This window comes from Styela clava, chromosome 15, assembly GCF_964204865.1.
Source record: "Styela clava chromosome 15, kaStyClav1.hap1.2, whole genome shotgun sequence".
Lineage (NCBI taxonomy): Eukaryota > Metazoa > Chordata > Ascidiacea > Stolidobranchia > Styelidae > Styela > Styela clava.
In genome coordinates, this window is record NC_135264.1 from 12,652,613 (window position 1) to 12,676,368 (window position 23,756).

Sequence of the window (23,756 nt, forward strand, 5' to 3'; positions counted from 1 at the left end):
CATTTCCTGTTGTTGCCCAATAACTAATAATTACAAACTTTTGTAATTCATTTTCTGTTTTACTTCAGGACAAGGATGGGGACAGAGCTATACACCATGTTGCCTTAGTTGATGAAGCTGGTGTAATTGAACTTCTATCAAATGAAGGTAAAGAAATGATAATTGAAACTATACAACTTTTAACTGAATCAATTCTTATTTGATTCACTATTTATTTGTAGGTTGTGATTTAAATGCCAGAAACAAGCGACGACAAACAGCTTTGCATATATCTGTCAACAAAGGCCATGTCTGGGTTGTGAGAAAACTTTTGGAATTGGGATGTCATGCCAGTCTTCAGGTATACAATGTTTTTTTTACATTGTGTTCAAAAGGTGATTAAATTGCTCTATGTTTATTTATATTCAATGCTGTGAAGTCTGAGTAAAAACCTGAAATCATGAATTTAAACTCCCATAATCGGAGTCTGGTTTTTCATCACCAAACCTTTTTGCTCATGGATTATACCACACCGAAATGTTTCCAAGTATGAGGAAAAACTCTTTGGAGGTGCCGAATTAGACAATAAGCTCATCCACCCCGTTAGAAAAACATCATGTACAACGATTAGTGTCCTTGTTTAATCAATTTGTGATAAATTTATTTGGAAATTCACTTTTATTCTATTGCCAGGGGTTGGTACATAAAAAGTTTGAGAATCACTTGTTTAGACTGTTCATAAGTCTATATTTATTCATTAAATTACCTCATCCTTCTATTACCCTTTGCAAATATATGATACATACCGGTAATTTTTTTGGTCACTAGGATGCTGAAGGAGACACTCCACTTCATGATGCAGTCACAAAAAAGAGAGATGACATGCTAGGCTTCCTACTTGGCGCAAATGCTGATGTCACAGTAACCAACAATAATGGATTCAATGTTCTGCATCACGCAGCTCTACGAGGAAATCCAAGGTATAGTCATAATTTGTGTTTCATAGGACCAGTTCAGTACTAGTTGAGTCGATGTATGAAGATTTGGATACATTTTTGTGCATTGAGGGCCAAGGAAGTTATGCAATGTATTCTCAGTCTCCAGTATACATTTCAAATAATGTTTCTTTTTTTACAATTACTATTTTAATATTTTGAATGAATGGATTTCTAAATTTTATCGAATAAAAATAATTCAGGAGTTAGGCCTTGTTGCAACACATTCACATTGTTCAATCATACTGTTAACCACGACATGCAGACAAATAAGCCTACATCAGTACAACCCTGAAGACTAAGAAAAACGAAAATGATAAAGTACACAAGCACATTGCTTTTCATATTCTCGCACATGTGCCAAAGTCTTGAATCAAACCTAAATGAACACCTTCACCATATTCATGAAGCATTCCAAAATACCAAAGTCGTCACCTCAAACGTTAATTGGGTCCTTGTTAAGTGGTCAACACTATATATATTTTTTACAAACTGTGACAAAATAAAAAAGTACACAAACTCAGTGCTTTTCATACTCCCACACTTATGTTTTACAATTCTTCTAAGGTCATGCATAAAATCACATCTAAATGAACATTTTTGCCAAATATAGTGCATTTCAAAATACCAAAGTCGTTGCCTCAAACGTTAATTAGGTATTGGGTATAAAAAGTTTTATACTTCCAAAGTGGTCAACCTTCAGATTTATTTTGAAGAACAGGATTAGATCTGTTTATATGGTGTGAGATTTTGAGAGTAATGTTTTTCATGAGAACAGTCAAGGATACCAAGCAAGCAGTATGCAATGGTAATTTTCCAACAAGACGCCGTCTCACTATAGACATCCTTATATACACTAATAGGGCTCTCCCCATGCGTATCTTAAAACGACGCATCTGTTAGGACTATAAATAGACAGATACGACGGCTGCGATGAAGACATTACTATCAGCTGTGCCTGTGGAATGCAAGACGACGACGACGTCTCAAAGCCCTGACTAGTTATACAGCACCGCATTCCATTACGCAATGAATTACATTTGTATTAACCCTTTTCAACTTTGAAATTGTCATCTTTGGATAACTAATTTCTTATCTAATGGTTGAATTGTAAGTACAACCATTGCTAACTCAACATACATTCGAGGAACATGTGTTTTTTAAAACCAGAACCTAAATTTCAAATTATATTTCCCCATTGTACCTCCAACCTATTATGTACTATGCATACTTCTTGCCATTTGAATCAATTCAACATAAAACTTCTATTTGCATTCGTTTTATTGTGATGTGGTTAAAAAAAGATATAAATAGTACTGTAATATAAATCAAAAAGGAAAATGACAAATTGTAAATGAACTGGAGAAATATCGTTTCACGATTAATTATATATGCATCTTTTGATGGTAGGAAGTAGGAACATATAGTATTCAAGGCATTTAAACAAATATTTTTGGCCTTCAAGAATAGCGCTCATTAAAATATAAAAAAGCTTGATACTATTTAATTGCGTAAGTAGGGGATGTACGCTCCTAAGATCAGAATGTATAAATACATACAACGGAGTTCGAAATGTTCAAAATGAAAATGCTGCAACGCCCAAATTAAATCGAAAAGGAAATACTTTCAACAAACAAATTTAGTAAACTCATCAATCTATTAGAAATGCGGCGCATCGGATTAATAACTTTATACTAATCATTTTCAAATTTAAGCGCAAACTATGTTCAGCTTACTATAATGTAGGAATTTTATGTACCTGCATTTTCAATTGAATTATCAATTCATGCTCTAAATCAATTGGATTTAGAGCAAAAATGCCATAATGCGAGGTCATAATAGATACACAACATACATACTTCTCGTGAGAAAAATCAATAATAACTTCAGTCTAAAACATTCAAGAAACTGGTAAAAATATTAAAACAAGATATAAATTTCGCAATAACGTTTAAATAATATCAAAAAACTTAGAAAGAGAAGAAGAATAAAAAAATTATTTTCATAATATTATTTGAATTTGACTAGTAATAATTGTGTTACAAGAAATAGTGCATCAACCGTTGGCGATGTCGGCTCTGGTATTGAATCTTTGAATTTTTTTTTGAAGAAGAGCAAAGTGCTATTAATTATTAATTTGGAAGCAGAGCATGATAAATAAGAACAAATAGTATAAACATTGGACATGTTCTGTTAATCAAGCAGCTATAGGTAAAGAAGAGGCTTAGCAAGATTAGTTGGAGAGAGCAGAAAGCGGTGCAAGGCAACAGCTGGTTGAAGGGGACCAAAACACAAGGGTTATTGTTTCGCTTTGGTACCGGTTGACCAGCTTTCGTCAGGCATCATGCAGTTAGTGTAATTAGTGCTAGTAGCAGTGAGTTATAATAGTTAGTAATTATTACAATAAGTGAGAGTGCAGGAAGTGTTATGTTAAAGTAGGTAAGAACAAAAGTGCGAGATCAGAATCCTACCACTTTGAAGATATTTGCAATTTTAACGATTTTGAACTACTCTAATTATTAAATCCGGAATCTCCTTTGAAAGAGCTATAAACCCGAACAAAATTGGTACAGTATATTGTATTACCTAGTTTGGATTAACAATCAAATGCTCGAATGTTTTTGGCTGTTTATTCCGTGGTAGCAGACATACTTCTTTACATTCCATGAGAGTTTATTCGTATCGGTCGTTTTTTGAAACTTCCAAAGATACCATGTAAGATGTAACGAAGTACGTTAGCCACCACGGCATTACTTTCTATACTTATATCGCTTGTTGAAAACTATTTTCTGTGCTCGACCAACAGTCGATGATAGCTATGCTCCCAGATTGTCAAAAATCTGCAATCGAGTTTGTTGTGTGTTACCTGCTTAAAGAAAAAACTGCGTGTAATGTCAGTTTTACCATTTGTTAATTGGGATTCATACATCTTGTGCTAAACATGCTCGTTGCTTTTGATCACATAGTCCTAGTAGTAGTTTAGAATCAGTCAAAATTCATTACATCAGTGATCAGTATTTGAAAGACTGTTAATATTCATAGTACTTCTAAAAAATACTCACAATATAATCGTACTCACTTGAAAGCTCCCACATCAGCCGGTTTACGATTGCCGTGATTGAGTGTCGTCCGACTGGTTTTTCCATTACTGTTTCCATTAAGAGGGAATAGATAAGAACAAAACACAATCTGTAAAATAGTCATCGAAAATGTCGCTTTATTGATAACAGACTGAGTTATGACATTGCGCATTATTGCTATCTTCGAGACTGGAAACTATAATCATTAAGTGTGGTAATACAGGGCATATATTTTATGGTTACAAGATAAACTAGTGTACTTCTATACAAAGCAAAATCTTTTTTTTTAATAGTGTTCTCGGTTTTGTCTTGTGCAGTATGCCATATATTGATTGAACCTTCATACAAGTTCCGATGTATTAAACTCTAAAAATATATAGCAGATTTATCTCTGTACTAACTGTCCTACGAAAGTATCTATTACTAGTCGGCTGTAAATACAGGCATTGTCTTTGATTGATGCCTTCAATTGGCCTCTCCAATCAAAGCAAATATCTGATCTATTCATACATTGCATTGATATGAATGTACAGATCCCAAATGAGATGGTTTCTCAGCATTTCTATCACTCTTATATACCGACCATATCGAATTGCAACAACTGCAGCCCCTTTTTCTCTTATTTCTATATTAGTTAATTTATTATAAGAACTTCGCCCCTGAGTCACACTCATCATCTGTTCGAGCCTGTCGTTCGCAGTGTTGTCGACGCCTCGAGTTCGCAAATGTCTTTCGCAGTTCTGGAATATGTGATAGAACATGGGGCAGCCTCTTCGTTCGTACTCACGATCTTGTATATGCCGTAGATACCCTGTGCGCAAAAATCGTTCACAAGTTATAATCCATGCTTGTCCGTTTCTGATAAAAGTCTGTCTCAAGGCGAAGTTGTCGCAGCAGTGCGCTGTATGACGTCATGATCTCTAATTGTAGTACCTCGATTACAGTTATGTTATCGGTAACTTCCAATTTTGGTTAATGCTTCATTTAAATATACAATTCGATTTGTAGGCCCCGCAGTGCAATGGATATTCACGTGCGATTTTTGTATGAATATTTCTATAACACTGCCCTGAAAAGTCAAACTAATAACATAAAATACGACATTTTAAAGCCATACCTAAAATAATATACAACGATTGTACGGGACAGATAGATGTAGATGCCTAATGGTATCGAATATACCGAAATAAAATATATTTTTCGAGTGTTCTATGTAATCATTATTGCACTTTTTACCAGGTAACAATATCCCTCAATATAACTAATAAACATGAATGATAGCTTTGCGTCGTTTGTAACAGTATACCATGATAATCATAACTCATTAAAAAAACACTTCAGATTTTTGGTTAGTAAAAATGTCTGTTGTACGTATGGAAGAAATTCTGTGCGTATGAAGATGGTGTTTCGGATTTCATACCCTTGAGAATTATGACGATTCAGCGAGATGTCGTCATCCGGTTTTATATTTCGTTTAACGTTACCCAGTTGGTCAGCATGATAGCGAGTTCGTGTGCATTTTTTTTTTGCGAAATCACTGTTAATATTTTTAAACGCCTGATCCAACAACTCATACCTTCCTTTATTCTACAACAACGCCACATAGAACCCTTATATCTTTCTTAAGAATGCAAGCACTCAGTTTTGAATTTATATCTAACCATCTTTTTCCTATGTACAAAGTTTTATGTATGTATATTTGAACAATATAAACTAATTGCTTCGAATTCATTCACTTTGATGCTGGCTCTTACAAAAATTCAGAACATATTCCTGGTTTGGTAGTTCGGTGGTATTTTATCATAGCATTCAATTTGTTTGATGAGTGTTTCTTTGTAAAATTAACATTACTTTTTGCCATGATTAACATCCACTTTCTTCTATACATGTGAATATATAAATTAGTATTCTATCCATGGTTGAGAATTCTCGACAATTTGGATTGTACATTATGCAGGAATGACCGTTGTGTTCCTGACAGAAAGAAAGAGTAGCATTCGCATGTGACACCACATCGCGCAAAATAAATCAATGCAAGCGATTCATTTCATGCCACATCTAAGTTCTATGATGCTCGCACAGCTAACACCTTCAAGTTAACGACATTAGCAGATCCACCATGTATTTTTTTGAAAGTCTATGACAGCAGCTGAGTACCAAGTAGCAGTTTTGAGGTGTGAACGTAGTAGTACAAAAATGCTTGTCGGAATCACAAATTTACATTCGAGTTCAAAATTCGCTTTCATATCTTGTTTGTTCAACACAAAAACCCAAATTTTCAAAATGGCACCAAAGAAAGGAGGCAAGAAGGGAGCAAAAAAGGAACAAAAAGCCAACTCCAATGTATTCTCTATGTTCGACCAAAACCAAATTCAAGAATTCAAAGAAGCTTTCTCTATGATTGATGCCAACCGTGATGGTTTCATTGACAAGATCGACCTCAAGGATACTTATTCTGCTCTCGGTGTACGAGACATCAAGATGGAAAAGTTGGAAGCAATGATATTGGAAGCACCAAGTGCAATTAACTTTACCGTTTTCTTGAACATGCTTGCCGATAAACTTCAAGGTACTGATCCCGAAGATACTCTTGTACAAGCTTTCAAGATTCTCGATCCAGAGAATACCGGAGTCATCAACAAAGATGTCTTCACAGAAATGTTTATGACACAAGGCAAAAGATTCACAAAGGAGGAAATAGACCAAGTTCTTGAAATTGCTCCAGTAGATGTCGCTGGTAATCTCGATTACAAAGCACTTTGTTACGTCATAACTCACGGACAAGAAGAAGAATAGAAACGCCCGACTTATTATATTTTAAATATGGCCAAATATCAACTGACAAAACTTTCGACCCATCAACATCTCAATTCTTGCAGTTATTTCAATTTCAGGCGTAATTTATTATAATCAATATTGTTCACTTTCTTTTTTAATGAAATAAACGGTAAAATGGAACTGAGTTACTTGTTGCCATGTTTTCGATGTATAGGAATTCACTACATACTAAAAAAAAAATTTCCATTTTTATAACTGCATTAAGAAAAATCTTAAGCTATGAAATCGCGTATCATCTGAAAAAAAAACTCGTTATAAACCCTAATAGACTTCCGACAAAAAGGTACTCCCGTAGTTGGTGTACCAGATTAAGGTTAGGCTATAATTTTATTCCGATTTTACTTATTTTAGTTCTATTACGAGTTCGGGGACTATTTGTGTTAGCCAGGTGAATATTCTCTCTGCCCATAGGCTTCAGTTCTTTTACACAACTCGATGTAAAAGAGGCGAACAAAATTAGTTACCTCCATATTGGTTCACACAATTCTGGGCCAAAAAAAAAAGTTTTCATCTCGTTCTGGAGAAAACAAAGTTTTTGCGCAAAGCGTCTTAGATTATTGAAATCTTATACAAAGTTTAAGGGTTAATTTCTTCATTTTCGTTAAAGAAATTACGAAAATTATGGATTTTGTTTTTTGGACTACCGGTACTGCATTTAATATAACAAATATAGATGCCAGCTCCTTAGAAGGTGTTATTCCAAAATCGCATTGCAACACATTTCATTATTCGGTACTATACAAAACGTTTGTATAACTTGCCTGTACTTAGCATTATGCGTGCCACTCGTAAGTTACTGAGAATGCCTGTCATCGTAGATGTCGTTTAATCACCTTTGTTTATTTGATATATTTTAGAGATAACGCAAGAACACAAGTGACTTCGTGTGTTCAATGAAAAGAATGGCATCATTGAAATTTTGCAGCAAAAGATTAAAATTTTATATAAACATGATAAAAAATGCTCAAATATTTAGACACGAAGCAAAAAGCGAAATATTTTACCCACAATAACCATATCCTGGACGAAGTTGATACTTTGTACCATCGTAATTACTAGGACGAATTGCCGTAGCTTCACCTGGTTCTGTGACGATGATTCAAGCGTCTTGTGCCAACGTGAATTAAAATGCTAGGTGATTTTACTCATAACTGTGGTATTAAATTAAATAACATTCAGGTTTACAGATGAAATAAGTTTTGCGAAATGCGGTTTAAAATCGAATCGTTCCGGACCCAAAACTTCGATGCAATGTTTTGACAAGTATATTAACAAGCACACTAACGTATTCAGAACGATTTTAAAACTAGAAATTTCGATGTTCGCGCGGTAGTTATGTCAATTGATCATACCGCTATTTCCTTTGTCCTGGCGACAATCATGCAATCAAATCGCGAGTTTTATATGTTTCTGTAATTATTTGGCGATCCAGTATTCTATATTCTATTATGATTCTATAATTATTTAACTCAATTTCCTCAAATGTAGTCGACATACAAAAAGAAAGATGGCGATAAAAACATGTTGCACAACCAATTTCGTTGCGTCTCAAGTCTGAATTCTAATCTGCTTGAAAAGTGGTTTTGGAAGTTCAGGTTTCATTATATAATATAGCAAAAGATACGGAAAAAAGGGAATTTTGTAGGCAACCAGTTTGTTAATGAATAACGTAAAAACAAATATGAACTTCCACTGTGAAAGCCACAGTCACCTGTGCACAAAATGTGGATGTGGCGCAAAATAGGAGGTGAATGTTCAAAAAAAATTGTTTTCTCAGACTCGAGTCTGACAATAAATCTTGAAAATCAGGGCGGTATATTTCCCATATACTATAATACTGTTACTTTATCGGTTTTCTGAAAGATATGTTTAACCCACAACTAAAATTATCATCTGTTCTTGCATCATTTTCACAAAGAGTTTCATTCAGGTTAAATGATTATTGTAAAATTTCGAACGGTCACGTCAACATCCGCCGCCAATTCTGGGACTGACTATATATATATATTTTGTGTTTGAAGAAATTACTTCTGGAATTATATATTTTCTGGAAAACTTGAATTGAACCGTAGAAAATGGGCACGTTAATACATTTTGACTAAAGCAAATGAAGAATAATCTCCGACGTAGATTGCATGTGTTTTTATTCTCAACTTTATACGATATTTGGAGCCTAGCGAAATCAAACCAATAAAAACCCGTTGCGGGAAACTAGATAGATGTTTTATACGGGAAAGACGCCTAGACCAGACTTTTTAAGCACAACTGCACAACAAAATTTGGCAATTTAAGATGATGACAAAGATGATCTATCAGCTTGATATATACAGATGAAAAACCACAAAACGTGTTAATCAGTCGTATGATAATCATTTTTATACATTCTTGACACGAATGTAAACTTTACCTAGAAATTGATATTGAGAAACACACACCTCTACCATCTAAATTTTATCATGTTTGCCTCGAATGCGCTCAATTCATCAGGAAACCGTATAAGTAACTGAAAAATAAACATTTCTTACAACGTACAGTTCAAATGAGTTTATTTTCTTAAAAATTAATGTTTCAAAAGTGTGTTATAACAAAATTAAAGTCCACTATTATAACATTCAGCCTTCAATTAACATCCATCACATTTAAATACCAAGTAATAATTACTAAATGTTGCTCTAATTATTCATTGTTTTGTGTCTTTTGGAAAATTGAAAAAAAATATAGAGGGTCTAAGTTTTTGATGTCAGACTTATTCTTCTTCTTGTCCGTGAGTTATGACGTAACAAAGTGCTTTGTAATCGAGATTACCAGCGACATCTACTGGTGCAATTTCAAGAACTTGGTCAATTTCTTCTTTTGTAAATCTTTTTCCTTGTGTCATGAACATTTCTGTGAAGACATCTTTGTTGATGACTCCGGTATTCTCTGGATCGAGAATCTTGAAAGCTTGTACAAGAGTATCTTCTGGATCAGTACCTTGAAGTTTATCGGCAAGCATGTTCAAAAAAACGGTAAAGTTAATTGCACTTGGTGCTTCCAATATCATTGCTTCCAACTTTTCCATCTTGATGTCTCGTACACCGAGAGCAGAATAAGTATCCTTGAGGTCGATCTTGTCAATGAAACCATCACGGTTGGCATCAATCATAGAGAAAGCTTCTTTGAATTCTTGGATTTGATTTTGGTCGAACATAGAGAATACATTGGAGTTGGCTTTTTGTTCTTTCTTTGCTCCCTTCTTGCCTCCTTTCTTTGGTGCCATTTTGAAAATTTGGTTTTTGTATTGAACAAGATATGAAAGCGAATATTGAACTCGAATGATATTTCAGCTTGAATCGCATGGCTTATATGCACTGTATCTTAGCACCCTTGCACAGAAGCGATCGCATATGTTGTCACTCTATTGTCGAAGTGCTAATGGCACTTTGTATGAAATTTAATCAACACCTTTTTTGTATTTTTTCGTTTGCACCACTCAGTACAAATATTCATTCATTCAGACTGCTTCCTATTTGTGATTATGACTACGGTCGTGATTTCAACTGTAGGATATCAGCTAATGCCTATAGAACCCAGAAGTATTTTCAAGTTGGCTGTTTTTATTCGGAAAAACACAGATAAAAATACTTTTAATGTATATTTTATTTTTTGTTATCTCATATTCCCAAACCAGTATCAATTCGTGAATGAATTGAAAGTATAGACTATAGATGCATTGATAAATTGCGCGTCAGCCATCCACAATTCTTGACAATTGGCAATACCTGGAAGCCCACGTTACCGAGAATGCTGTGTTTTTATCATATTTCAGGTCGCAAGTTACTACGACTGAAAGAAGAAAATTACAAATATAAACAATTTAATTGTTTACGTATTTCTCGACCAGATAAAGACAAAAGCTTTCTTTAAAAATGCTATGACGTCTTTTCACTTGTTTGGTTTCTTTAAGAGCTTACATACTACGTGCGACGATATTTTTGTTGTGGTTTTAGCACATCATGGTCATAGTGTCATGTTCTAATAGTCTTACTATTGAGCATGGACTAAACACATCTATTTATAGTGTAAATCCTATTTGCTCAGACGTAAACAAGAATGTTTTTGCCAAAAAGAACAGCAACATTACCCATTTGAAGCCATTTTAAACGTGATGAATAAGATAGAATGAAGTTATTTTGGTGGCACGAGCTTGGTTTTAGATCGTACGCACAATCATGTGTTACATAGCATAAGCATCAAGTACACATCATAAGCATACTGGTTGAACATGTAACTTGCTTAGAAGCCTATGTTTATCAACCTGACTCGGACACGCTAGTGAATCATCCATCCCGCATTATCAAGCATCGTAGATGAGTAAAATTCCAGTTTTTTTTTTCTTATGTTCGACCATATATCTTATTTACCTTTTTTTTTGTACCTCATTTGTTGTTGACGCGTTTCACGAGAACTACCTATGTGCAGTTGATCCAATGTGAACAGACTTTGTGAGCTAAAGGAGCTGTGGTGAGCGTGGTTGCATTATGAGGTTAATGTTCAACATGACGTATATTATTATCCAACGTTTCAGAAATTAAAATTTTGATTTGCGCTAATAAGGTTTGAATTCATGGTATTGCAAACATTATACCAGCGCTTTACCTGCCGCATAATCTTACATAATGCTGATAAATCGCTTCTATGTCGTCGGGAATGTTTCAAAACGCTCGAGGCTGCGAGACGCCGAGCACTTTTTTCTGGAATTCAGTCGCCATTTTGTTGAAAGTGCACGAATTTTGGGCGGTTCCACAATCGATTTGGTCGTAAGAAGTATTTTAACTTAGTATATTCACCACAGAAGAATGGACGAATGCAAACTAAATATTGTAGTTGATGCAATCACATCGCGGAATTATGTAGATTAAAGGTGAAATGATCTGTTTATTATGCCTCTACAACGGGAATATTGAGTGTGGTTTTTTCGAAATCATAATTGAGTAATATAAAATTTCACATTTGAGATGAAACAACTAGAACTCAAGACAATAAACACAATTCGAAAATTGTATTTTTTTGCAATACGGTTTTGATTCCTCTCTCTATTCCCTATTTGAAGAACACCAAGATTCAGTGGAATTGGCTTGTAGATTGAATGGACATATTATTCTATTTTGAAATCCGAGGACATGCAATTTTTAGTTTCGTTGATTTGAAGTATTTTAATTTTTCTTAAATGGCTGTCAATTCTACATAGATTTTTTATGTACATTGTATTTTTAAAGTTCAGTTTATTCTACAGATTGAATAACAAGGGTAAGCAGAATTACACATTTCAGATTCTAATTTGTTTGGAAATAAGTTCGATAAAAATTCTTTGCTCAAGTTTATTTCCTATTTGCTATTTGGCCCGCAATTAAACGTATTTTAAGTTTATTTGTGATATAAATAATTGCTCGATTGTGCAGATAACTTGAAATTGCAATCACTATTTCACCTATCTTCGAAAATTTTGACACCGATTCAAATATTATCAGAGATGAGTTCAGTGTATTGAATGTTGAGAAATTCCTGATCTGAATTATCTTCAACTTGCATTCCCATTTCATTCAAAAGTTTTTTGATGTCTTTTAAAGGCGCCAAGGTGTTTTGGAATTTCGGCAAAAATGAGGAAAATCGCCTCGTGTGATTAATTTACTTTGTCTATCAAAATGTAATTTTTGTAAGTTATCTTTTCGTAGAATTGGCTACAAAAACGATTAATGCTTTCAAAATGATTGAGCCATTGCAAATTTTGAGCCACTTTAAATCAGGTATTCGCGCTTATTCACTGAATAACGACATCAGAAATATCCGTAGAATCGAGCCGTGGTTATTTTGTTCAACTGTTTATTTGTATGTAATTTTTTAAACCATTCATCTTTTCGCACGATTTTTCCATTAAAATTTCACCATGCGATCCATGTCGTCTCAAGTTAAACTTGTATATCGAAATTGCTCGAGCATTTAAATGTTACCAAAAAGAATAACAAACATTGATTGAAATATAAAATACTTCAATATTGTCAAATGCAAGATTTTGCAGCCAAATGTATAGGCTTAAAAAAGTTTGTTGACAATGTTTTATTTCCTTTCATTCTATCCCTTTCTGCCTATTCTAACGCATAAAACGAAGTACGCAAAGGCCAACAAAATTAAACTCCCAGATTCCTAAATGTAGATTTTAAAATGCCAGGAAATTAGTGGGGAGAAGTTTAACCCAAAATGGCAAGATTTGAAAAAGCTGCTATGAGAATGAGCTAAAATAATTTTTCGAGTTGTAAGCTACTGCAGCAACTGCCACTTGAGATACTTTCGTGAACATTGCCCCAAACTATGATTGAATACCAGTATTCATATCTTGGTAATTTCTTCAAATGAAATTTTTTTCAAAAGATTTCACTTAATGTAACCAAACTAGTCGAGAGATTTATGCAAATGGATATTTTTGTAGTATAGTCGCATTTTAGGCATTGTTTACGTTCGTTGTATCAGATCATGACGTTGATTATGGAATAATTGAAAATTTACCATAATAAAATTGTTCCTCGCTTATCATTTCCGTTTTTTGAAATGATTTAGAACCTATAGCAGGGATGGCGAACCTTTTTTGATGAATGGGTCAAAAAATTTATTTTTATTGTGAAAAAACAAAACGCGAGTGATAGTTTTTTAATCAAAGTTCGCATTGTGCTGTTACATTTTCCCCGCAAGTCTTATGACCATGCAATCCTTGGTCGATAATATGTAATTTTAAGCTTTACACATACAGCACTACGAGGACGAAGGCGATTTTTAGTATTCGACTTTTTGAAATGCATATGCGAACACACGGATTCGCATGCCTACGAATAGCCGAAATATGTTTAAAATGTTACAGTAAATCATTCCATCCATATATACTTTCAAAAGAGTTTCCGAGGAATTTCACTTCCGCGCGTTTTAGTCGTTACCATCTGTCTCTACTGTTTTTTCAGATTTTTGTGGTCGTTAATTAAAGTCAACTTCAATTGATTTTTGTCTTCCGAATAGCATTGTATGCGAATGATGAATAAACTGCAAAGTTCTCGTATATACAACAACCTTTTGGTTCATACACTCCCAAAAAGAAACTGCTTTTATAAGATAAGTTGTTAGAAATGAACAGATTAATTGTATTGCTATATCATAAACGTTGTAACAGCATTGATGGTTCATCTGTTATTAGGTAAAATCAAATTCGGTTCTATCATAAATTTTTATCACCTAAATATTAGTAAGTTTTTCGCTTCAATTCGTGATTTGGCGAGTCACCCAAAAATATACCGGACCATACCCGTAGATTAGTGGTTTGTCATCTCTGATCTACAGTAGCAGTAACATAGGAGTACATATATGCTCGCACAAATTCTATTCTATATCAAATGATATAACACAGTCGATTTTAGAAAGGGTTGCTGTTCCCCGACATAGCTCGTCAGCAACAATCTCAATGTTTCTAGCTTTTGTTTTTAGGGATTTGTTCAAAAAGAATTGTTTTAAATCAAGTTTTTTTTTTGCCTGTTTTGTTCCAAATGGCTGTACTTTTCGATTTTTCTGTACTAAATAGGTTGAAGAAAAATGGATGTAAAAACTTGCAAGCGCTTCTTATTTGCAAAAAATCTTTCAAAACGCCACAAATATCGATAGAGACTCATGCACACCTTCTTAAGCTGTATTTCAGTGGTTGGCGCAATAAGACGCAACCGATAAGCCTTTATTACTTGAACGACCCTGCTGCGATGAAACCACCTTGCGAAAATTGAAATGCGATCGAATAAATGAGTTTCTATAACCTTGAAAAACTCACTTCAACCTTAAAAAACAAAGTATGCTGAGTATAAATTAACCGAACAGTATTACCGTAACAATGACTTCATTTTATGAGAAAAATGTCAATACATGACCTCGAAATCCATATTATGGCGTCATAACAGATTAGTTGTTACGTCTTTGCATCAGAGGGCTCTTACAATTAACATAGGCTGGGTTAGGGTGTCTCATCGTTCATATCAGTAGATTACCGCCGATATAAGCATATTCTTCATTATCGCAACCCACTCGTTTTGCCGAAGGGCTGCACTTGGTCGAATTGCTTTTGTAGTAGGCTCGTGAGCTAATTTTCATGATTTTATTACTCAAAACGTCTCTCTGATGTCTCGGCTAAACATTCCGGGTAAAATCTTATGACTTTGGTGGAGATAGAAAGTGGCGATAAATGTACGCAATAATGGTAAAAGTCAAAATAAAAAATTGTACCTACATTTTTGAAATTATAATTCCGAGTGCGTGTGTAACTGCCCGAATGCAACGTTTCGGCGTAGTTTCGCGGCGATGCAAGGGGTATTTCAATAAAAAAATACAGAAAATATTTGATTCAGGACTAGCCCTTGTTTTAAAACAGATGTTTTTTTTTATGATTGATAAAAAAACAAAACCCTTTTTGTTTTACTGTAAATATATAGACTGATACTATCCCATGATACAATTTCGAAGTCGGAACATTATATTGTTCCTAATACCAACTAAAAATATTGCCAAACAAGAGTTTTAGATATTTGTACGCCATTTTGTTGTTTATGCGTAAGTGTCCACCATTTTCAAACTTGCGTGACCTATTAATTGACCTGCACATTGAAAAAACTAACCAACAAACATGATATTCAGAATAATGCTATTAATTCCTATATTGTGAGGATTACTCAATTCCTTTTTTTCAATAGTAGTTCAAGTTATATTTAATGATTATATCATTAATCAATCATTTGCGTCCTGCTTATTCATCATGATCACGACTTCTTATCATGTAATCGAAATAACAGAAATTGTTTCACTTTACAAAGATAATACTTTTTATTTTTATAACTTCGTTCTATGAAGATGTAGAATATTTTGTCACAAATAAAACTAGATACAAGGATACAATACTCGTACTTGAGCACTTGAAATAAAGTCTTAAATTTTTTTAAATTGCAAATGAGAATTTATCGATACCATATATTGTTTTGGCCCTCACAGATGTATTAAATGGAGTGAAAATACTTCATTACTGATTAAAAAACAACAAACCTGGTTAAGATATATTGAGAACTGACTTCATAACAAAATTGAAACTGTAGAAGGGCTTCATGTATATTTCAAAAATGCGGAAGAAATATCGAAACTAAGGTTGCTTGACGTTTGCTTGAATTATGTCTTAGTTTAATTGTAGCAATCCAAGTATATCAAATGCACTAAAATGTTAATTTTTCCACATATAAAAAAAAATAATTTAAAAAAAAATCCTACTCTCCTACTGTCCTACGCCACATACACATGTATTTCTCAGTATATCTTTCATTCACCGTCCAATCCATATTACTAGATTCAGAATTTGATCTGCAATAGTAACTCATTTCTGCATAATGCCTTTACCCAAATTCACTAAAATATTTGTAGTATAAAATGTACTCAAAGAATAAATTTTACTCACCATTCTCATGTATTCACACTATTCTTGAATTCAGTCATTTTCCAGCGATTGCCTTTCGTCATAATATATAAACTAATAATTTTTTATTTTTATATAAAATTTTTCAGGATAATTTTTGTTTTTGTGTATTTCCAATGGCTTAAGCACGAAAATCGTATAAATGTCATTCTTTCACTGATTTAATGTAAAAAATCTTCGTCAATACTCAGAATGCAAAAATGAAAAATTTCCTCAATTTCTTGGCGCGGCGCTTTAAATATTGTCGAATTGCCCTGAGGGTCTAAATGGCTTCTTTTAGCCCGCGCTGGCCAAATTGACATCTCTTACGTATTTTAATAACGTTGCTATTTTTACTTTAAATCATTTAATTTAGTACGAAGAATTCGTAAAAATGGACATATCATGTAATGATTATGCGGTATGCTAAACCGTGTTAATTACGTAAATTGACCGGGGATTTTTTTTCGGCAGCAAGAATTTATCTCCATAGTCTTGTTGTGGTCAATATTTTAAACCCAAAACTAAATATCCATAAATAAAAACTTATGAACAAACCTAAGAGTGAATCTTCATTAAAGGACTTTTCGAATATACTCTACATAGGCATAAATTGCATTTTACCACTCGCCTTTTCATTGAATTCCTTTTAAAACTGGCCATAATTTTAAAATTTTGTATTAAATTATGTAAAAGAACTTTAATGGGTAGCCTACTTCTGTAGTGTGTGTATCAGGTTAAGGTTAGGCCATAATTTTATGCCCATAGGTTTCAGTCCATTTACATAACTTGATGTAAAGTAGGCGAACGAAGTTACCTCCATATTGGCACACACACTTCTGGGGCGCCCTTCAATGTGCTTGGCACAACTAGTGGAGATGTTTTAAATGAACTAAAAAACAATAAATAAACACTGATTAAAATAAAATAAATCTGATTCAGTTCTATAGAAAACTGACTTCACAACAAAATTTTGATTGTAACAGGACATTGTGAAGACCCTGTATCGGACAAAACATTCGAGTACGATAGGGATTGGCGAAAGTTGGCCATGCTTGGTGAAATCGTGGTTTTCAAGTAAACAGTTTTTATCAAGGAGCTCACACCGTTTTTTATTGGGTGGGGCGTCCAAGTGGGATGGAACGATAAAAATGAGCATTCGACGACCTGTCTTTCTTAACGTCTCACTTTCTGAAAATCTTGCTTCGTTTCCATAATCGCTGTTACCGTGTTTTATCAAGCTGAAGCGTTTTCAGAGATTCCTGGAGGAAATCCACGTTTGGTTCGCTGTTGAATAAGTTGTGACTGCCAGTCCTTGATTGCGGGTTTAATACCTTTGCTGTTTGAAACGTGGATCATTCGGTTTATTGTAGAAAGTGTAAATGTTGAGAATCCCTGTCAGATTCCGTCGAGTTAGCCCGAGTATTATTTCTAAATATTTTCTGTAATCGGTTATGAGTGGGATAAACTTGTTTGATAAAATTTATTAAAGTATTGAACATTACTTTCACTACATTGCTGTTTAATTGCATAAGTTAATATGAAATGAGGGTAACATTACGTTTGAACCCATGTACATTTAAACCTACGAAAATTGCACCTACACACTATTGCACCTATGGAAATTTTTTTTTACGGATATTTGATCCCATACTAACCCTAACCCATGGGTTTTAGCACCCGCATATAGATTGAACCCGCGGATATACACATGGGTTCAAATGTACGGTCACCTGAAATGAGATTGTGATAAAAAATAAATGTTTTATAAGATGTAGTTGATGCAAATACAAAGTGTTAGTATTACTAGTTTCGTATGGAAGAATCCCGACCCCGCTCCACCCAGTTCTTACTCCTTGGAATGTAGAAATGTCAGGTTCCGAAGAATTGTGGGATTTTTTTTAACGTCGTGTTCTTGGAATTTAAGATGGTACCAGGATCCGGCGCTATCCAAGTCGATATTTCGGGAGTAGGTACTTCCTCGACATAAGCATAGAAAATATAATTAATCTTGTGGTACTTTCCAATATTTTTATCGCACGCTATGTGGTATAACAATTCGAATGCCTCCGAAACAATATTTTGCTGCAATTGTGTTGTAAGGTGGATATTTCTACGTCAAATTACGCCTATTTCTAAACACATCCACGAGGAAATCATGTCAATTGATTTTGAGACAACTCAAAAACGAGAGAATGACGTCAATTTGGTCCCGCTTACGCACATCTCGCTTTTCTCAACTTCGAATCAAATTTTCTCCAATAACACAAATATGCGCGTCTTGTATCGCAGTAAGCGGCGACACCGGCTGTCATAAAATTATAAAAGGCGCGATTGGTAATTTTCTAATTATAAAGCGCCCAACCAATAAATACCATAAGATAAAATGTTTATTTCTTTGTGTCGACATGTAAATATCACGAATTAGCACATATGAATGAAGAAATATTTGAGTCAAATTTTTATTTTAGTAAAAAAGAACTATTTCACGCTGGCCAGGATTTTGCGTCCGATGTTCTAGCAATTTGGACTTGTGTCATGCTTACTCGTTTGCAAAGTCACGTCCTCCAAATCGAGACTTGTTTACCTTTGTTACTCAAATTTGAATGATTCATTCCCAATTTTACCCGATATGACTATTTCAAATATATTAAACGTAGCTTAGTTCAATACGTTTTGGTTGCAGTGAATTTGGAAGCTTGTGTCTCGTATGAAAATTCGGAATTCATATTTGAAAGTTTAGTAAAACCTGTTATTCTGACTAATATAACTTAATACAACCAAATATTATACGATCAGAACAGATATATCGGCTTGCACAGCAACCTTGCTGCAATTCTCAAGAGCAAGCAAATACAAAATCAGTGGAGCGTGAAACAATAACAAAAAAAAAGAAGTAAACAGGCGGTGTTTCCAAAAATTAACAAAAGGAAATAATACAATATCAACATAACCATTCAGATTTAAGTGTCTTATTTTTAAATGATGAAAAATTATGGTTGATATTGCCGTTTAAGTTGTAGGTCGAAGATCTTGGGTTCAGCTTCATGCCCATCAACTATCAACCTTGGGTATCGATGGCTGATTACCTATAACCCCATTCACAAAATATATTAAAGTACTGCGTCGAATTAAATTAGTGCAGCGTTATATGGTTTGGCGATATTGATTTCTCCAAATGCCTCCTCGCACTTGTACCAACTACCCTTGTGTGTCTATTCAGTGCTGACGTCAATATAAAACGGTCAGGGTAAGCATGTCGAGTGGGATTTATGCGAGTGTGGTACGTACTGGCCGAGCTAACGCAGTCAATCCTAATTTTTCATTGTATTAACGGGCATTTCTTTCTCATAATTTTTGCTCAGAATAATTGGCTAGATGACATGATAACAATTTTTGTAATGTTAACATCCCTGAAGTTAAGTCGCATATGTATATAAACAACATACTCAAGGCATACATAAGTAGGAATGAGCGCTTATCGGCAATTATTGGAATTCAATGATTTGCACATTTTTTATTCTTACATTTGCGCCAACGGCATTCTTTATTGAACCGTTCATACCTGTACTCGACGTGTCTGTTCTTACCACATTTAATGATTTCGGATAACGTTTGAACAAGATTTTCTTAACGCGGCCCAAAGACCCATTCCGACTCAAACATTTGGCCTAAATCGAATGGCGTATATTAACATTACTTATCGGTTAATCAAGTTCAACATTTCTGAATATTATTTACAATATACAAATATCTTATATGTTTTTGCAAAAACTACGAACGCGTCAATAGATATTATCACAGCAACTGTACATATACATGATAACAATACCTAAAATATTTTATCTCAGTTTTCCGAAAATAGTATTTTGTATCGTTTTCAATTTTGTTCCACGTTTGTTTCTGATGTCTAAATTCTGCTAATTAGGGAATATTAAAATTAAAGTCTCATTTTATAAAATGACTTCTATAGTTTTGAATATATATAAAAAGAACTATAACACCATAATAAACAATCTTGATTAGCTAATGGTCATTAGCCTGTCGAGAAAGTGCGCGCTTAAGGATGCCGAAATATAATTCCTGGAAACACCGGACCTGAACAATTTTGAAGTTTTATATGCGGATCTTCTGTAAAAATAGTTGAGTAGCCCTTCTCTATGCTTTACATAAGTAAGCCCCAGAACCGTTCTTTTTCAAAAACAGAGAACTGATACCACGCAATTTGGAAATATTCGAGACAGGAGACAACTCTTGTACAGAGCGTCTTAGATTACTGAAACTTCTATACACAGACAGGAGTTTAAGTGTTACCGTTATATAATTAATGCTAGGTGTATTTAGCAACAACCTTTATCGCCTTCGAGAAATATTGTTCATGAGTCTGATACTGGTTCTCTTCAGCCCTACCCGTGACCACATTGTTATGCATGCTAGGTTTGGGCTTGAAAGACGTTAATATTTGCCTTTTCTGTGATCAATGCATGATATAGCCTGCAAGCAATACGTTGCACCAAGTAAGTTTTTCGCACGGAGTCAAGAATTTGTTGAATGTTTACTCTTATCTGAGATATGGATTACCCGGAAAAGCCTTTTATTAACTTTTTTGTTTTGTCTCTTCGTTTATATTGATACCATGTTGATATCGTGAAGTTAATTATACTTTTCTATCAAGGGTAAGAATAGCGTGCGTAAGTCAGATCATATCAATATATTTACCGTAAAATTTACAAGCGATCATTTGTTGATTTGCCCTGATAGCGAGATTAATATCTAATCGCCTTGAAGTTCCTAGTGAAAGTAGGCCGGGTTGGGAAAGAAAATTCGAGTTATAAACACTAACCAAGGGTTTATATCTAGTTTACCCTTGGCGCAAATCCATGACGGTCCGATCGATTCTTGGTAAATTCTTTAGTTTGTTTTTATTTTCTATGTACACAAAAGTTTGTGTATGTGTTTGACAGCCGTATACACAGATAGACAATCTTTGAAACGCCTTGACGTCACCAGTACCGAGCTAGCGTGCGAACTAATGAATACTTGAAAATTTCTAGTATTTTCTCTTCTGTATGATATGAATGCCCGATTATATTATTATATTTATTTACAAAACCTAAAATTTCCTATGTATACATAAAATAGACATCTTCATGAACATGGAACGCGGGTGAAATTTTATCAGATTTTGTCTGCGTTTTTTAACCCAAATATTTCTAAAACGTGTCTTACATTCAATTAAACTTTTCTTTACTCGTCTTTGCGTCCTCAATGTAATACCCCATGTTAACACAAGGAAATCTAGCTCTATAAAGGTACCCTGCGACTACTCGTACGAACTTTATAATACATTGTAATACCAAAGTAGAGTCTGTGAGATCAGCAATCTGCTCGCGACTCCTACTTATGAATAAAATTTGACTCCTACTCTGGCTTCCAAGTCCAGCTCTTGAAAATCCATATACCATAAACTGTCGCAATAAATACTGTTAAAAACGCTCAGTCACTTTCTGTAGAAAATTTAGACCTCGTTTTCCATTACCGGTATTAAAAGTCTAGATACCCGGGAATTCGTAATTTCGACTCAGATTTCATATAGCTCCGTTTTTAGAGAACTGGGAATGATTCGATGTGATCTGCTGTATAAGATGTCTGGTCATGTATAACCAGCAGGGGCGGATTATCCCCCTTTGGGGCCATAAACACTGAAGACTTTGGTGCCCCCTTATGTGTAATTTAATTATAAAAACAACAAACCACATAAGTGTATTATCCATTAAAAATAATCACAACCAACAGTAGAGTAAATAACTTTTACGAACATTTTTAGGTTTTTCAACTATTATATATAGCCGATATATAAATATCGGCCATTTACTGCCGATATGATATATAGGCAAACACGCAATATCGGGCCGAGATATAGGTTGAGCTCTAATCCTGAGGAAGTGTGACAAAGATTCATGCCTCCAGTCTCAACGTGAATCGAAATACCAAAGAATACAAATTTTACCGGTACCTAGTAGTCTACCTCACTTTAAGGTTGCTAGGTTGAAGAACCGCAAAAACTTTTGAGAAGGTCTCGCGGGCGCAAGTCGGAGAAAACCCAAAAATGATCGAAATATCGCGAGTTATATTTTTCGCATCTCGCGTTTAATGTCGCTTTAAATTATATTCTTTCGTGACAGATTTCACTTGAAATCAAACCAGACATTGTGTGATACGCAAGGAAATACGTTTCCGCCATGTATTTTCTTATGTGACCTTTCTTGTGACACTCATTTTATTACGAATTGTTATATTTGAGTAATTTAAAAACTTGCAGCCTGAGCAAGCTTAGTGCCATCGCCAAATAACAACCAACTCCGTCTAAGTTGGTATTTCGGGAACTAGCTAAAAAAAACTGGATTGCGCGGCGTTAAGTCCGCTCTGCGTTTCGTCACTACTGTCACATGGCCTACGCTTGAAAACAGAGGAGTGTTTTTACTATAATAAAGGCACAAAGCGTTAGAAAAAAAGGTTTGAATTTTAGGATCCCAACCCCAGTTGGAATAGATAAAAAACTCAACAACGTTCTGCTATTAGATACAAATATACGCTAAAATTGTTCTGTGAGCCGCACGTAATGTATTAACATAACAAGGTTTGGACCACCCTGGTCTACCTTATCAAAAAACTCCCGACATCGCTGACCACTAGATCGTTGAAATGCGATCGTGGAACCGCCACATAGTACATTGGTCCAATTGTTGAAGAGGAAAAGAAAAATTTTTAAAACAAAAATGCAGCAACAAAGAGAATACTAGGAAGAAAAAACAACAACGTATAAATATGTGAAACTTCCATTGTACTGTGCGAATATCAGATGTCCTCCATGAAGTGATGGCGTTACATTTGCGCCAGTGCTCCCGCAACTGTTTTAAATATCTTATACACACTTCAGAGAAGATAATGATTCTCCGAGTAAAGGTTGTCTTTCTGTGTTTAATATACGGATATACTTGTGTACTTCCGAGCTCTGAGCTTGTCCAACGAGGTAAAATTGCAGCCGAAAAATTATAGCTGTCGTATCCAGTTTTCTGCGAGTTATCATTTGTGCTTCTTATTAAATACCCTTCATATAAATTTTGATGTCGTCAATTCATATAGAAAGTAGGAATATTATTCTGCGCAGTTTTTGTGGCCACTTGATCACTGCTCCAAGTGAGCTGTTACCCAGGTTCTTGTTTAACCAGAACCATAACAATGTTATTGTGGCACATGATTCATGGCTTGTATTTTAAATACCACACCAAGTTGTGCTAATCGGAGATATCGATATAAGGAATAGATATTGCATGTTGAATCATCGAAAGGATAGCAGACCGG

The 23,756-nt window shown here is 34.5% G+C and overlaps 1 protein-coding gene and 2 pseudogenes across 1 annotated transcript in view; 2 read left to right on the top strand and 1 right to left on the bottom strand.

Annotated features, from left to right (window-relative positions):
- The window catches only part of LOC120334382 (E3 ubiquitin-protein ligase MIB1-like), a 40,257-nt gene that overhangs the window by 8,164 nt on the left and 8,337 nt on the right, over nucleotides 1-23,756 (top strand). The window contains exons 14-16 of the mRNA XM_039401888.2: nucleotides 69-147; nucleotides 222-340; nucleotides 808-959. Of these exons, the coding sequence (XP_039257822.2) occupies nucleotides 69-147; nucleotides 222-340; nucleotides 808-959 (350 nt within the window). The remainder of the gene's footprint in view (nucleotides 1-68; nucleotides 148-221; nucleotides 341-807; nucleotides 960-23,756) is intronic.
- On the top strand, nucleotides 6,274-7,017 carry LOC120334384 (myosin regulatory light chain, smooth muscle pseudogene; annotated as a pseudogene).
- On the bottom strand, nucleotides 9,422-10,213 carry LOC120334383 (myosin regulatory light chain, smooth muscle pseudogene; annotated as a pseudogene).